Below are 16,938 nucleotides of genomic sequence, written 5' to 3' on the forward strand. Positions count from 1 at the left end.
CTCAGCATTTACTCACTAAACCGCTACACAATCAAGTTTCAAAATGAACACTTCCACCCCTTCATCTATCAACCATGACCACAAAACAACAATTATAAATTTATAATTGGGTATTGGATTTTAATAAACACAACTAAAGACTGTTGACTGATAATAATCCAACTGAGTATATCACCACTACTGATCTCAATTTTTTTTAAAGAAATAGCTCTCAGTGGTCCTCCGTTAAGAAAACTTAACAATGTTTTTTTCGAATTTCAAACTTATTTTTAAGACTTTTGATCGGAAGGAGGATGCGAGCCGATTAGTTAGAAACAACGCTCTAAATGGCTTGAATAGTGCTTCAAATCAGGTGTTTGAACTTACAATTAACAAAAATCAAACCTTTTGAATGATAGTTTTGAGCTAACTTTTAAATCAACCTACACGTATCAACTTTCCAATAAAAAACCCTATAAAATCAATTAGAAATTAAAAAAAAAAACTGACACCACTAAAGTTTTTTTTTACCAAAGACCACTAAAAGCCATTTTTTTTTTTAATTTGAAACTGCCTCTAACTCAACCTTTAGATAGAAATATTAAAATCAAATATGTCATTTATAATTATATCCATTATTGCCTATTAAACCTGCATCTTTCCTACCTACATGTCTTCTTCTTCATATCAACAATCTTTTGCCCTAATCCCCTTTCAATTCCAACCAATCCCACATAGATTTTCATCAATTTAGAGTTTTTAAACTTATATTCACTATACCACTTCATATCTCACCTTCAAACACCATAAAGATTCAATCTTTATCATCTTTAATCTCAAAACCCACATAGATTTTCATCAATTTAAGGTTAGATTCACTATACCCACTTCATATCTCACCTCAAAACACCATAAAGTTTCAAACTTTATCATCTTTAATCCCAAAACACACATTGATTTTCATCAATCTTGGGTTTTAAAACTTATTATCACCATACCCATTTCATATCTTACCTTCAAACACCATAAAGATTCAATCTTTATCATCTTTAATCCCAAAACCCACATAGATTTTCATCAATTTAGGGTTAAATTCACTATATCCACTTCATATCTCACCTCAAAACACCATAAAGATTCAAACTTTATCATCTTTAATCAAAAACCCAAATAGATTTTCATCAATTTTGGGGGTTTAAACCTAAAAGCTTCAATCTTTATCATATTTAATAAAAAACCCACATAGATTTTCATCAATCTTGGGGGTTTAAACCTATAATAAGCCTATAATCTCTACACCAATTTCATATCTCACCTCAAAACACCAAAAAGATTCAAACTTTACCATATCTTTAATGAGGGATTTTTCATGTTTTGGTGAAAATGGTGTTCAAGTTTCAGATGCTGCATCTTCATCAAGTGGTTCCATCACTACATCCAGTGGTAAAACTGGTCAAAATCTTGTTACTTGTGTTTACCAGTGCAGACTAAGAAACTTTTCTTGCTTTATTATTACCCTCACTTGGACCAAAACCCTAATGGGCCAAGGTCTTTGTGTCCAAATTGATGATTCAACCAATCAATGTTTGTGTAAAGTTGAGATTAAACCAGGGGTGTTCTCTAAAAGAAGAGGGTTCAAGAATCTTGAAGTGGGGTCTAAGTTAATTGATGTTTATTGGGATTTATCGTCCGCAAGGTTCGGGCTTTCGCCCGAACCGGTCGAGGGTTATTATCTTGCCATTGTTGTTAATCAAGATTTGATCTTGATATTAGGGGATATGGAGAAGGAAGTGAAAAATAAAATGGATGTTTCTAGTTTTACGCCAAATTTCGTTTTTGTGTCGAAGAAAGAACATATTTTTGGTAAGAAAGCGTACTCGACCCGAGCTCAATTTTGTGGGAAAGGGATGGTGCATGATATTGTTATTGAATGTGATATTGCGGGTACGAATGACCCGTGTCTTTTGATTCGGGTCGATGGGAAGACAATGATGCAAGTGAAGCATTTGAGGTGGAAATTTAGGGGGAATTATACGATTTTGGTTGATGGATTGCCGGTTGAAGTGTATTGGGATGTGCATAATTGGTTATTCGGGAAGTTAACCGGTGAAGTTAATTTCTTGTTTCAAACGTGTTTGTCGGCTGAGAAAATGTGGGCGACGAGTCAGCCTAACTTGGACCCGTCTTGGTCAAACTCGTTTCGTAGAGATTCGCACTCGAACGGGTTAGGGTTTTCTTTAGTGTTGTGTGCTTGGAGAAGTGAATAGAAGTATGCTTTTGATGATATATTTACCAAATGTTGTGCAAGATGTTATTCAAAATTTGAAACACATATTTATCTTGATTTTAACTATAATCAATGCATTATCGGTTATGTTTTCGATTCTTTTGAATCCTTTTGTGATGAATTTGTGTTTGCATGCTTAGTAAGTATGATAGACGCGCATAAAATAATCTTTAAAGGAAATATAAATCATTCAAAATTTTAACGGTTTCTCGCTAGTCATGACGTTGACTTAAAGACTTGAAGATTTTGTTTTGCGAGTGAGACAACGAGGTACGTTTTTTAAAACCTTTTTACGGTTTGTTGTGTGCATATATATGTTTAGTTTTTATTAGTCTAATGCATTATAGTATTATGTAACGAAAGACAATGAACGAGAATAGATGAAGTTTTTGCCTACTTTGCTATTGTGAATAGGGTGACGCTTTTTGACACAACACGAAAATAATTAGGTTTTCGGTTGTTATAATGTTACGTCTAACCTGTTTAATGAACAGGCTGTGTTCAGGTTGACATGTTTAACATAGTTAACTATATATGCTGACCTGTTAGCCCGTTTAAAGTTAGAATGAGAGATAGAAAGTATATTTAACAAGGTCAACGTGTTTACGACCCGTTTAACACGTTTCTTAAAGATAGTAAACATGAAGATTATGCATCATATTTCATTATATTCACAAAGTATATATATTTTCATTCCTTTTTCCAACATAAAACGAAAGAAACAACATAATTAAAACATCACACAAATTCATCAAAAAATAAATGCTTCACGAAAACTAGTGACTGTGATCGCTGCAAGCATTAGCAAAGCAACTAGTGGTGAACAATGTAATCGGTTTGAACCCGATGATGGTGTAAACACTGGTTTGATGCCTGAACTAGCTTTTGAACCGTGTTGAGCAGTTGGTGCTGATGCACCAGGTGTCACCGGGCTGGACTTGTGCGAGTCTGACTCAGGCTCGTCGTCTGGACTTGTTTCAGATGCGGTTGGTGCAACTGCCAACTCTGCTGTCACGGGACGTGGAAATATTTAGGGTATCAAAATCTTTGTAAATTGATCCGGTTTGTATAATATTATGGTTCTTACCGTTAGGGCTTGGCGGCAGTTCTGGAGTATCGGCTGCAGGTGGAAGAGCTCTCGGTGGAGGAGGTAGAAATAATGCAGGACCTGTCTCATATAACGGGTCGGGTTAATATGTAATTTTGTAAATAGTCAATTAGTCAGTATATTAAGTTATTATTATTATTAATATTATTAATATTATTATTATTATTATTGTTATCTTTGATTGCAAAGAACTGTATTAGAAAATCAGTCTTAATCCTTTGAATTAAGCTATTTAGAAGGTTGAAAGCATTTTAATATCATTTGGCCCGTTTGACCTTCTCGACCCGTTTGACTCGTTTCATATTTTACAGTGTTATGACTTATAAGTGATTAGTTACATTAGCAATGTAATAATATTTATTAAATTATTTATAAAACTAGAAGAAATAGACAAAAATATCGACGGGCCAGCCCAACCCGACCCATTTGTATTCGTACCAAAATTCATCAATTTAACCCGTTCATCATCTTATCCGACCCGTTTACCTTTTAGTTAAAACATAGTATACTTATCGACCCGTAAACATTACCTGCAGGAGGCAGAGGAACACCAGTAGCTACAAAACCAACAATATTTAAAAAAAAAGTGAGATTTTTTATAAAAATAATAACAAAATAAACTAACTATTAAAAAACCGTTACTTTTGCATTGCACCGGCACACTTTGAGAGTTACACACTCTCGGGAGTCTAATAGCCAACGCTTGGTTAATAGTGCTCGGTAATGAAAACGGTACATTTCCCGTCACAATAAGACATGTGCACTGCATGCTAGTAGACATAAGTGACTCAACCGCTTTACAGCAATCTGCGGTTGGTGATCCCCCGTTTGCGCTACTCCCCGTGAGGTAATTCACACACGGGGTGAAGCTAGCAATCATTGACGTCGTGCATGGAGTGTTAATGATTTGACCCTTAACTGAAAAAACCGTGATCGCTAGAAAAGCGGTTAATAAACCCGAAAACCGGTCCATTGTTGGTGTAGGATTGTGGTTGTCACATATGGTTTTTGTAGGAGATTTATGGGTTGGTGGGTTGCCATAGGGGTTCAACCACTTTGACTGGCTAAGTGAATGGTTGGTTGATTTGTTTTGACCTTGAGAATAATATTGTGCAAAGAATTGTAGTCAAGGTAGGTAAAACCTTTAGGATATCTTGTTAACAAGCGTTTGCGTTGGGAAGGAAAACATGAAACATTTGGGACGTGTATTTGAGTGTTACACCGGGCATGTAATTAATTTAGAGAAAATAGCAGTAAACATATTAAGTGATACTCGTCTAATTACCTGAATGCGTTATTTAAGCCATATATATTAATGGACTAAGTAATAAACCAATATATTACACGAGTTCAATAAATGAAATATTAGATAGTTAATATAATAAAGATTTGAAAATATTAAATAGGATTTAAATAGTTGAAGTGATCTAAGGTTAAATAAAAGAAGCTAGAAAAAAAAAAGATTGAGCTAAGTTAATTAATAAATTATTTTGTATTGATTATATATCATTTAAGTATAATAAATAGGAAATGTAAATAGTTATGCATTGTTGAAGTGTAGTTAAGTATTTTTTTATTTTTGTTTGAAGTCGGTTTTAGGTGAGTTTAATATTAGATTTCGAGTAATAGGTAACTCTTAACATTCTACCATATAAGATCATAAACAGGTTTATATGCCATATACGCCACGTGAATTTGTGTACTTGTCATGTATAGGAATTTTAGTGTTTGACCTGTTTATTTATTTTTGAAAGGTCAACTTTTATAAAAAACCGAACGACTTACAAATAGCAAAACGCCTCAAACAAATAAAGACGAAACAACCGTAGAGGTGGTCAATGAAGTTACTATAGTTTGATTTATTATTATAATGATTGTACATATATATATGTTGTCTTAGAGAAAAATCCAAACATGTGTGTATAAAGGAGTAATATTCCTTAAAGTTGCTAAACAATATAGGACCGTAAGAGGTGGTCAGTCAATGGCAGATAAGATATAATGGCACGCTGCTCAAATTGCATGTTTGTTGTCAAATAGACGACATACGACACTGCTCTTTGACCACTTCAACCAAAAGACATTGACTACTATTTTTGGTTTCTTTCATTTCATTTTCAATCCCTCTCTCTACATATAACAATAATAATAATAATAATAATAATAATAATAATAATGAAAATTAGTTTTAAATACTCATAACTATGTCCTGTTGATAAATAACAGTCTCGACTTCATACTTGGCTGGTGACAGTCCAAACTAAATGTATATTTTTTTCAACATTTAGTTTAAAATATATTTAAAAATCGTAGTAAAATTCGGCTATTTACAACATACAAGAGTTTAAAATATATTTAACACTTATAATTTATGTAGATAGTTACACATATAACATTTATAAACATTTATACCTATAGTTTATAGCAAAATATTAAAATACAAATTGAGAAAAAAAAATTGAGAATTGTGTGAAGAATTTATGGTCTAAATTAAACCTCTTAAAAAATTCAAGAAAAAAAAACTTAACTACAAATATAAATCAAAACTGAAAAAAAGAACTAATATGTTTTCAGCGTCTTTCTCGTTAAAAAATCCGAAAAAGACACAATGTAGATAAAGTAATATATACAATAACGAAAATAAACAAAAAACATAATAACATATAAAAAACACAACATATCGCAAAATATAACACAATATAAAAAAAGACACATGTCAGTAAAAAAAACACAATCATTAACGAAAAAAAACACAATGATATTTTTCATCAACATTGTTTCTTTTTCTTTTTTTAGACAATGAAGACGGGGACATTTGTGTGTTTTTTCTTTTTTTGATTTTTATTTTATTTTGTAAGCTATTTTTTCCCAAATTTTTTTTCATCTTTTTTAAATTTTGTTCACGTTTGTAGAATAATTTAACCCATAGTTTATTTAAGTCTTTTTATATTTTAGTAAAGATAAAATTATTTTTTAGACACGTCTTAGTTTTAGTTTCTACTAGGGGTGTGTAAGAAACCGAAATCCCGATCCCCAAACCAAGAAAATCAAAAATAATGCTTAACATTTAATGTGAAAGTGAGAGTACTAGAGTGAAGAAGGGTAACATAGAAAAGCAAAAAAAAAAAAAGGATATAAAGTTAATTATGTATTGAATCATGGCTAATATCTATAAATCTAATGTAAAGAACTATGAAATCAAGCTTAAAATTATAGAGTAACCCGACTAACCCGAATAACCCGGAGGAACAGTGTCACAGTGACCTACCAACCTTTTTACGTACACTCTATAATATAAACTAAGCTTTCACTTCAAAAATGGCTGCCGGACAATGTGTTTTCTGTGGTACTCATTTCGATCAGCTCTCTACGTTCGTCGCGCACTGGAGGCAGTGCGGTGCCCGTTTGGCTCGTTTCAACGGCGAAAGGGCGGTCGTGGTTTATGTTCCACCGGCATTGGAAGTTGAAGCTCCGGTGGCTGTTCCTGTGGTTGCTGCGCGTGGTCCGGCCGGTGGTTCAGCTCCGGCCGGCTATGTGTGTCATGGTGAGGTTCATGTGCCGGGTTCTTGTGCTTGCGGGTCGTTTGGGATTTATGTCGTTCGTCAGATGTGAGTTAGCTGGTGCTGGTTATGAGGGAGCTGGGAGGTTGGCTATAAGAAATTAGGTTAAATAAGGATTTTATAGATGTTTATTGACAACTAGGCGTGCCACGTAAGCATAGACCAACAGATGGTTAACTCTATTAGTTGCAAATCGTTGGAGAAAAACACACTTTTAGTTTGGACCATTACCAGCCAAGAGTGAAGTTGGGACTGATAGTTGCCAATATGACATAATTGAGATTATTTAAAACTAATAATAATAATTATTATAACAACAACGACGACGACGGCGACGATAAGGGTAGAGTCTAGAGGCATGCAGCGGAAGCCGAATTTCTTGGCTCACGTGTTGGTTAAGAAGATGTCTTAGTTGCAAGAAATGCCGTGATACCCCTTCCATCGTCAAGTCGACACGCTCCGGGGTGTTCGTGACTCCTGCATGAGGAGAAGGAACTCCAGATCGTGAAGGGGTTGAAGTTCGGAAATGTGAAAACTCGAGGAACAAAGGTTCCGTCGGAGTTCCCCCCGGGGTGGAAAAAGATATGGTGGCTGCCGGAGTTTCCTGGCCGGCACTTTGGTGTCGGTGTTCTTGACACTTGGTCGACTTCATCGGGAGATCCACCTTCCGACATGGTGATGAAAATGGAGCTACACTACTGGTCTTTAAGATAAAGTAAGCGGCGTAGCCCCACGGTGGGCGCCAACTTGTTGCTACAACAAAGATAAGACCATTGATAGTGAAGAGACTGGTTAGGCTAACAAGCTTCAAGGGTTCAGGTTAGCCTAACGCAGGTCGTGGTGTCCCTCTACGTTTGCAAAACGTCCCTCTACGTTTGCAAAACGTAGAGAGAGGTTCACTAGTTTATTGTTGTTTATAGTTCGCCGGAGATCCAAGACCGAGATATTTGGGATCGGTTTTTGGATGAAGTTCTTGGTGAAGCTATGATATTATTGAAGTAAAAAAGAAATAAGCAAAGTGCTAATTTCTCAAGGAAGAAGAGAATATCAGGGAGAGTGTGTTATCTTCATATCTGATGTCCTCTTGTTTATGATTGAGTTCTCCTTTTATAGGGGGGAGAGCCCAAGACTTTAGTCCAGTAACTAAAGTAACTAAACTAGTTAGCCTCCAGTTTGCTTAGAGAGTTGACCTTTATGGGCGGGAACCTTTTGACCGTTGGTCTCTAATTATAATAATATTACTTTATCTGAGCCTGTTCCCTGTTCAGAGGGAACAGTGATGTGAATAGTGATTTGACGTTGTACTGTTGCACGTGGGTACTGTGCACGTACTTGTTTACATAAATTGAGCGGGAAACGAAGCTTTTAACCTTTTAACCTTTTTAGCGTTGATGTGTGAAAGTCATTTTATTAATTCCTTAGGCTACCCCCGTCATCATTAACAATCTCCATTGAGATTAAACGAAATTGGTAGAATGGCAGGGGTGGATGACAACTGAGATTTAACATGTAGAATGTGTTCTAACCAATCACATGATGTTCCACGTAAAGAATGTGCCCGGTACATGGGTCTTTGTAGTTGATTTAGATATAATCAATAGTGACCTTGGGGTGTAAATGATCAAATGGTCTTAACCACCATAAATGCACAAGCTAACCGGCTTGTACCCGGTACTATGTGATCCCCCAAAAAAAAACTCGTTTATACTCAATTATACCCACTGGATACAAACCGGTTGGTAGTATTGAGCTTCAAAACCGGTTACAAACCAATTAACCAAAACTGGTTCTGAGTTTTTTTTAAACCGTTTTTCTTCCAGGTTATTTACCGGTTAACCAGTTCGGTTATACCCAAAACCGGTTATACCAGGTAGGGGTTTCATCACTGAAAACCGGTTATTGGGCTAAACAGGTAGTTGACTGCGTTGACCATAACCGGTTTTAGGTTAAGAGCTTGATCTTGATTGATATATCTAAAGTTTGGACTAGAATCATTTAATTTTTGAGAGCTCGATCTCGAGCTCTATATCTAAAGCTCGAGTTCAGCTCTTTAACTATTGATTAAACACATAAATGCAACCAGGGCATTATATGCCAAAAGCTTCCGTCTCGCACTATTGTGTCTACAGTAGCTCAGAGACGGCCGCTTCCAAATCCTGCACTCGATCGGCCAAGGCCGTTTCACACCTAAGAGCGCTTTTTAACACGAGATGTATCTAGGGATGTTTGGATGCATGCTTTGCAAGTGACATGTAACTTTAAATCATCATAATCAGCCCTAAAACAACAAACCACGAACAACAGTTTTAATCATCGTCTAATTCGGAACGTTAAATTAGGTTATGACGATAGTCTAAAGTCGTATAAATTAGTTACATAATAGTACATACACAATTTATTTCACCCATTCGTAATCAGTTTCGTTGCAGCTAGTATAAAACCGAGTAACCAAACAGAATCATACACGTTTATCCATTCATCAAAAACCCTGCAAGTACCCTCAACTCAAAAGTATACAGAATCAGCTTATTACTGCCACTAGTTAAGACGGTTGAAGCCAAATTTTGATTGTTCGGTCATTCATAAGTCCAGCAGACGCGATCATATTCTCTGACGGGTGACAATTAACAGATATAACAGTATCAGTATGGCCTTCTAGCTTCTGAAGTAAGTTCTTACCCTGTAAATCCCAAATGTAGACACAGTGATCCTCTGATCCGCTAACGATATACTTGCCATTTGTCACAGAGAAAGTGGGAGTTATACAATATGTTTTGTTTACGTGACCCGTATACATCTTCAAGAATTTACCAGTTGAGTAGTTCCATAGCTTCTGCATTCACAAAAACAGAAAACTAAATGTCAAACATCTAGTTAAAGTAGTCGATTTTATTATCTAAGTTTTAACTGCAATAACCCTAACTAACACATATTCATAGGCCAAGCGCTAGTCGGGTGGTGCATACCGACTAGTGATAAATCAGATTGGATTAGTAAGTATAATTTTTCAAAAACTTTAAAAGTTTGACCAATTTTGATTGACTTTGACCAAATTTGACAGATTTTGACTAGGGGTGCAAACGAGCCGAGTCGCTCGCAAGCTACTCAAGATTGGTTCAATAGAAAGCTCAAAACGAGTCAAGCCTTTTCGAACTAGAGCAGAGCCCAAGCATCAAATAAAGTTCGTTTAGAAATCTAGCCCTGAGCCTTCTATGGGAAGCTCCTTAAGGCTTGTCGAGCATTAACGATCCTTGTGTATATGTTAGTAATTAGTATACCTCTTTAGAGTGTTTAAAGTGCTACACGAGCTCGAGCCGAACTAAGGCTCGGCTAAGTTTATTATCTTTCAAAATATATAAAAATAATTAAAAAAACGCGTATAAATTGATAAATAATTAATAAACAAGCCAAGTCCCGAGCTTGAAAAAACAGCTCACTAGCCGAGCTCGAGCTTTAAAAGAGCTCAAATTAAGCCGAACTCGAGTTTTTGTAGGTCAAAACGAGCCGATCTTAAGCTCGTTTACAGTTTACATCCTATTTTTGACTGAAATTTGACCGACTATGACCAAAATCTACCAAATTTTGAACTATTTGAGCAACTTGGACTGACTTTGACCAACCACCAAATTATTGGTCCAACTAGATTGAATCAAATACCGATAATCAGCTGAGCTCAAGCTGAGGTTTAGCTCGTTTAAGGTGCTATGTGAACTTGAGCAGAGCTTAGGCTCATCTAAGTATTTTTTTACAAAACATACAAAAATGATAAAAATGCATATAGATTAATTAATAAACATTAAACAAGCCAATCCAGAGATGAGCATGAAAAAAACAAACTCAAGCTCGAGTTTTCGTAAGTCAAAACGACTTCAAGCTTGAGCTTTCGAAAGCCAAAAACGAGCTCAAGCTTAAGCATTTGTAAGTCAAATCAAGCTCAAGCTTGAGCATTCGTAAGCCAAAAACAAGCTCAAGCTTGAGTTTCGTAAGCCAAAAATGAGCTCAGGCCTGAGCATTCGTAAGTCAAAAAGAGCTCAGGCCTGAGCATTCGTAAGTCAAAACGAGCTCAGGCCTGAGCATTCGTAAGTCAAAAAGACTTCAAGCTTGAGCATTCGTAAGTCACAACAACTTCAAGCTTGAGCATTCGTAAGTCAAAATGGGCTCAAGCTTGAGCTCTTGTAAGTCAAAACAAGCCAAGCTCGAGCCTAGTCGAGCTAGGCTCCAGCTTGGGCGATCTGTAGGGTGATTTGGTCTAATTAGATTGAATCAAATCACAACTTATCAGCTGAACTCAAGCAAAGGTCTAGCTAGCTTAAGGTGCTATGTGAGCTTCATCCAAGCTCAAGCTCGTTTAGGATTTCCTTCCAAAATATATATCAAATAAAAAAAAACGCACAAAAATTAATTAATAATAAGCTTGCTAAGCCAGACCTAAGACCGGAGCTTGAAAAAACAAGCTCAAGCTCGAGCTTTTGTAAGTCAAAACAAGTTGAGCTTGGCCTCAGCTCTCGTTCACACCCCTAACTTTGAACAAAATTTGACCCATTTTGAACAATTCGGACCAATGCAGACCGACTTTGACCGACTAACAATTAGGTGGTCCGATCGAATAACGACTAATCCGCGACCAATCGCAGCTTCTACAACACTAAATACACCAATGCCAATCCCCAGAACCCATTTCTACTTAGTCGATCTCGGGCTCCCCTAATTTTGACCAAATTTTACTGCTTTTCAACAAATCGGGCCAACCAATTTGAACCAACTTTAACCAACTACCAATTCATTAATCCAATTAACTGTAATCAAATATCAACTAATCAGTAACTAACTAAGCGTGACTATTACAACACTATATACACCAATGCCAATCCCCAAACACTATATATACAGCTTTAGCTCGTTTAAGGTGCTATAAAAGCTCGACCCAAGCTTAGACTTGTTTTAAGTTTTTTAATTTCCTCACAATATATAAAATAATAAAAATAATATATAAATTAATTTATAAATAACAAACGAGCCAAGCACCGAGCTTGAAAATATAATTCACAAGCCAAGCCCGTGCCTTAAAAATAAAGCTCAAAACAAGCAGAGCTCGAGTTTTCGTAAGTCAAAACAAGCCAAGTTCAGCTCGAACTCGTTTAAACCCCTAACTTTGCCCCAAATTTGACCACTTTTGACCAAATTTTACCCATTTTGAACAATTAGGACCAACATTGACCGGTTACGGATTTGTTGGTCCAATAAAATATCAACTAACCTGTGACCAATCGCAGCTTCTAGAACACTAAATACCCCAATGCCAATCCCCAAACCCCATCTAACTAAACTAGAACATTTCTACTTATTCGAGCTCGGGCTCTGCTCCTTTATACCCCAAATTTTGACCAAATTTTACTGCTTGTCAACATGTTATCCAAGCCAATTCACACCAACTTTAACCGACTACCGATTTGTTGATCCAATTTAAATAGAAACTAAATACACCAATGCCAATCCCCAAACGACTTCAAGCCTGAACTTTCGTAAGCCAAAAACAAGCTCAAGCCTGAACTTTCGTAAGTCAAAACGAGCTCAAGCCTGAACTTTCGTAAGTCAAAACGAGCTCAAGCCTGAACTTTCGTAAGTCAAAACAAGCTCAAGCCTGAACTTTCATAAGCCAAAAACGAGCTCAAGCATGAGCTCCCGTAAGCCAAAAAGGAGCTCAAGCATGAGCTCCCGTAAGCCAAAACGAGCTCAAGCTTGAGCATTCATAAGTCAAAAGGACTTCAAGCTTGAGCTTTCGTAAGTCAAAACAAGCTCAAGCTTGAGCTTTTGTAAGTCAAAACGACTTCAAGCTTGAGCATTCGCAAGTCAAAACAACTTCAAGCTTGAGCTTTCGTAAGTCAAAACAAAAACAAGCTCAAGCTTGAGCATTCGTAAGTCAAAACAACTTCAACCTTGAGCATTCGTAAGTCAAAACGAGCTCAAGCTTGATCTTTCGTAAGCCAAAACAAGCTCGGGCTCAGCTCGTTTACCAATCTATGCCAATCCCCAAATCCCAACTAATTAAACTACAACAACCCGAAACTAACCAAATTATCATCAAGCGTGGCGACGAGTATAAACTTCCCATTCGGCGAGAACTTCGTAAACGAAACCGCGGGGACCTTATCATCAATCAACGTCTTCAAACAGGCCCCGGTCTCGGCATCCCAAATCCGACAACTCCCATCATGACTGCCACTCACAATCAACGACCCGTCCCGATTAAAATTCACCGACGTCACCGGCATCACATGGCCTCTAATAACCCGGCTCGCCTTACCCGTCTTCACATCCCAAACCCTAATCGTCTCATCAAACGACCCACTCACAATCAGATTCGAATTCACACTAAAATTAACACAGAAGACAAAGCTCGTGTGTCCGCGAAGGGTTTTGACGCACTCACCGGCGCGTGCGTCCCAGATGCGGAGGGTTTTGTCGTCGGAGGCGGAGCAGAGGTAGTGGGAGTCGGAGGACCAGGCGAGGTCGGAGACGCCGGACGAGTGGCCGGAGAGGACGGTGGTGGGGGTTAGGGTTTGGGTGGACCAGAGGATGAGGGTTTTGTCTAAGGAACCGGAGGCTAGGAGTTGGCCGTTGTTGGAGAATTTGACGGTGGAGATGGCGGAGTGGTGGCCGGTGAGGGTTTTGAGGAGGCGGTATGGGGTGTAAGGTGGTGGTGGGTTGCCGGAGTTGGTGGTGGTGCTGCCCATAATATTATTATTATTATTATTGTTATTATGGTTGGTTTGGACAAAGTTAAGCTTATTTATGGGTTGGAACGTAAAAAATCGAATTGAAATAAAAACTGACGGTTTACGTAAAAATTAAATTTTCGGTTTCGTTTTTGTGACTATATAGATTTTCGGGATATTCAATTTCCCGGTCTCTATAATTACATCTGGCGTTGTAGAAATCGTTAATAACTAGTCGGGTGATGGGGTAGGAACTAACGATTAATCGGGATTAATCAGATCGGACTTTAATGTATAATTTTTTAGTTATATATATATACACAAACATTTTTATATATACTTTTCAGTTTATATACACACATATACATTCTGACCTGGCCGGAATCTCATTGGAAAATGAAAACCGCTGAATTTGGCTGGGACATCGTTAGGAACCGCGAATTTTGGCCGAAACGTCGCCAGAAAACGCCGACTAAGTCCGGTTAATCATGGTTTTCCCGAATTTGACCATTGATTAATTGGCTAACTAGCCTAGTGAGGTGGAGACTAACGATTAATCGACGCCTAGTCGGATTTTTTGCTACACTGTTTACACAAAAAATTATTTAATTTATACTCTCATTTTCAATTTAGTTATATTTTTTAAACATTTATCATTATTTTTTCTCTATCCTACACTCACAACCACTTCAACATTAAAAAATTATAGACTATGAACAATGTTTCTCTAAAGTTACTTATGAAGTGTAACATTTATACTCTCATCCACTCATAATTACTCCATACAATGAACTCATTCACATAAATATAAAAGACTTGTTGTGAATGCTCTAAGTAATTTATAAGAATTTAATGAATAAGTAACTTAATAATTTTAGCACCCAAAAGTAAAATAATCGATTAGTTATTAATTAACAAAGAGATTCAAGTTAAAATTCATTATTATAGACCAAAATTTTCTTTACAACCAGCAAAACGAAAAGAACCCAAAATCGAAAATTGGAAAAACTGAAAGTTGATGGTTTCAAAAATTCAAAATTGAAGTTTTGGTTTTTGGTTCGGGTTTAGCTTAAAACTGACCTTAACCGAACCATAAATACCCCTAGTTTGTAATGTTTATAAGTAAGCATACACGTTTGATGCATCTTATTAAAAGATTATTATGTCATTGATGGACTTATACCGATTAGCGTTTGTTGGTGTGACATTAGTAAGACCCTTCTCATCTTACAATAAGGCATGTCTTCTTTTTTCAAGAACTAAAGTACACTACCCTTAATATTATTTTGTTATGTTAGCATGACCCAAACAGATCAAACCCGCTTAGAATACAATAAGGTCTATTTGCTGGTCCTATGAATACCAAAATTTTGTGCTCGAGCTTGCAAGAATGGCTTGGAAACTGCAGAAATCGATTCCAATACTATTAATTTGGGTTTAAGTATATTTTTTTTCTGTACAAAAGAAGTATTTTTACGGGTTGACCCAATTACACATTTTACTAGGCCCAATATATGTAGTGATTTACGAAGTCACACACTAACAATACACAAATTCTATTAAAAAAATTTGTACATAAGTTTTTGCTAGTGGCAAAGCCCAAAGTAGAATCAACCATCCTCCACTCTAGTTGTAGCCCAATTTCCCAAAACCAAATATTCATAAAAGGAGTGAGTTGTAAGTTGTAAGTTGTAAGTTGTAAGTTGTAACTAGACATGTACAATTGGGGTTTTATTCAAAACGGGTTCGGTTATGAACCGACTTGGTTTGAAAGCCCAATGGGCCAACTGGTTCAGGTTACAAACCGGTTTTGAAAGACGAAACTGCAGGCTTACAAACTAACAAACCGTTTGTGCACAAAAAAAATGGTTTTAACTGGTATTTTACTACCGATTCGGGTTATAAACGAGTTTCAAAGAATGAGAATACGAACTGGTACAAACCTATGGGCTGGGTCGGGTTACAAACTGGTTTGGCCCAAACCGGTTCTTTTACACATCTACGACTCTAGTTGTAACTTGTAAGTATATATATATGATTAAAAATTTAAAATTATTTCAGTATGTAACTCGTAACCGCCCGATATTAATTCATGAGTAAATAAGTTAAAAACCAACTCTACATGATTATGACAAAAAGCTTTAAAGTGATTACTTTTCGTATTGTTATGCACTATTTGCATTAGCACCTGCGCATTAGCTAAAAAGATCAAAACACTCTCCTATTTTAACAAATGTATTAAAATAATTAAAAACATTGTTTATTGTGACGAAAGTGAAAGGCCAGGATCTGAAATCATAAATTGTAAACTTTTATACTGAAATCGCAAATTTTAAACAATTTTACGTCCCCCCCCCCCCACCGATAATTGGGTCACTCAAACCACCTCAGTGATTTGCATCACAACATTTAAGTCTTTTAAATGTTTAAAGAGAGGTTAAAACCGACAACATTTCTCTTGAATAATAACTAACGATGATTCTTATTAATATACATGAAGAAACACCAATTTAATATGGACTTAGATCAAAGGCTCAACAAAATGGAAATTCTCAGACGACCTAGAGTTCTTCGTGAAAATGAGTATGATATGTAAAATAGAAACGTGTTAGCCTTGTTATAGGAAGGGGATCCTGTAACCAACATCCGACATCATAATCAAATGATAAGTTGTGATAGTAATCGATGAATAGTAAGACCTTGAGGAAGAAAAAAAGAATACCCAACCTGTGATGGTGGTAGTAAATTGATGGTGGAATGTACAAATTATATTCTCAAATCATCTCAATTTACTAGTTTTATTATTTCTATCTACCTTTTACAAATAATAATAATAATAATAATAATAATAATAAGGGAAATTGGATTTTAATACTCTCAACTTTCGCTTATTGGCCGCTGGCACTCCCAATTTACAAATTGGTCGTTGACACTCCTAACTTTTCACATATTTTCCTATACCACTCCCGTCGTTAGTTTTTGAGCAAAAAGTGTAAAATGACTAAGTTAAAAGTAAAATCAATTTTTTTTAAAATATATATTCTACCATCATCACCTCCCTCCATCGCCACCTATTGCCACCACCTAACACCACCACTACTTACACCGCCACCACAGCCGCTCACCACCACCACCCACCACCGTCACCGCTTACCACCACCACCATAACCACTGCCCCACCCGCCATCACTTGCAGCCACCCCCCACTACCACCGCCGCCACCTACCACCACCAACTACACGAACCAGGTGGTGGTTGTGGTGGGTGGTTGCAGTGGTGATGGTGGTA

The 16,938-nt window shown here is 36.6% G+C and overlaps 3 protein-coding genes across 4 annotated transcripts; 1 reads left to right on the forward strand and 2 right to left on the reverse strand.

The window, feature by feature from the left end:
• The first annotated feature begins 1,202 nt into the window (after nucleotides 1–1,202).
• Nucleotides 1,203–2,275, forward strand: LOC143585326 (uncharacterized). Its single transcript, XM_077067139.1, has one exon. It carries the CDS (start codon nucleotides 1,335–1,337, stop codon nucleotides 2,244–2,246), a length of 912 nt encoding a protein of 303 aa, XP_076923254.1. The 5' UTR covers nucleotides 1,203–1,334; the 3' UTR covers nucleotides 2,247–2,275.
• Nucleotides 2,276–3,003: 728 nt separating this feature from the next.
• Nucleotides 3,004–4,391, reverse strand: LOC143585334 (non-specific lipid transfer protein GPI-anchored 16-like). Of its 2 annotated transcripts, none has more exons than XM_077067148.1 (4): nucleotides 4,017–4,391; nucleotides 3,905–3,931; nucleotides 3,354–3,434; nucleotides 3,004–3,271 (listed from the first exon to the last, which is right to left on the reverse strand). In XM_077067148.1, exons 1-4 carry the CDS (start codon nucleotides 4,345–4,347, stop codon nucleotides 3,018–3,020), a joined length of 693 nt encoding a protein of 230 aa, XP_076923263.1. In that variant the 5' UTR covers nucleotides 4,348–4,391; the 3' UTR covers nucleotides 3,004–3,017. The 2 variants fall into 2 exon arrangements, with proteins under 2 accessions (XP_076923263.1, XP_076923262.1); XM_077067147.1 differs by having other exon boundaries at nucleotides 3,004–3,274.
• A 4,899-nt stretch (nucleotides 4,392–9,290) lies between these two features.
• Nucleotides 9,291–13,682, reverse strand: LOC143585328 (COMPASS-like H3K4 histone methylase component WDR5B). The gene is made up of 2 exons (XM_077067141.1): nucleotides 13,006–13,682; nucleotides 9,291–9,767 (listed from the first exon to the last, which is right to left on the reverse strand). The coding sequence occupies exons 1-2, from the start codon at nucleotides 13,666–13,668 to the stop codon at nucleotides 9,477–9,479; spliced, it is 954 nt and encodes a 317-aa protein (XP_076923256.1). The 5' UTR covers nucleotides 13,669–13,682; the 3' UTR covers nucleotides 9,291–9,476.
• Between the last annotated feature and the right edge of the window lie 3,256 nt (nucleotides 13,683–16,938).

Source organism: Bidens hawaiensis, unplaced genomic scaffold, assembly GCF_021521415.1.
Source record: "Bidens hawaiensis isolate Kalapana, Puna unplaced genomic scaffold, B.hawaiensis_p1.1 tig00033817_1, whole genome shotgun sequence".
NCBI classification, from domain to species: domain Eukaryota; kingdom Viridiplantae; phylum Streptophyta; class Magnoliopsida; order Asterales; family Asteraceae; genus Bidens; species Bidens hawaiensis.

Excerpts from the sequence above, each read along its gene's own strand:
- LOC143585326 (XM_077067139.1), top strand. The coding sequence starts at position 1,335 with ATGAGGGATTTTTCATGTTTTGGTGAAAATGGTGTTCAAGTTTCAGAT.
- LOC143585334 (XM_077067147.1), bottom strand. The coding sequence starts at position 4,347 with ATGGACCGGTTTTCGGGTTTATTAACCGCTTTTCTAGCGATCACGGTT. Across the intron at positions 3,932-4,016 it reads TGTGCCGGTGCAATGCAAAA|CTACTGGTGTTCCTCTGCCT; the intron begins GTAACGGTTTTT and ends TTGGTTTTGTAG. Across the intron at positions 3,275-3,353 it reads ACTGCCGCCAAGCCCTAACG|CAGAGTTGGCAGTTGCACCA; the intron begins GTAAGAACCATA and ends GTCCCGTGACAG.
- LOC143585328 (XM_077067141.1), bottom strand. The coding sequence starts at position 13,668 with ATGGGCAGCACCACCACCAACTCCGGCAACCCACCACCACCTTACACC. Across the intron at positions 9,768-13,005 it reads CCACGCTTGATGATAATTTG|AAGCTATGGAACTACTCAAC; the intron begins GTTAGTTTCGGG and ends TTGTGAATGCAG.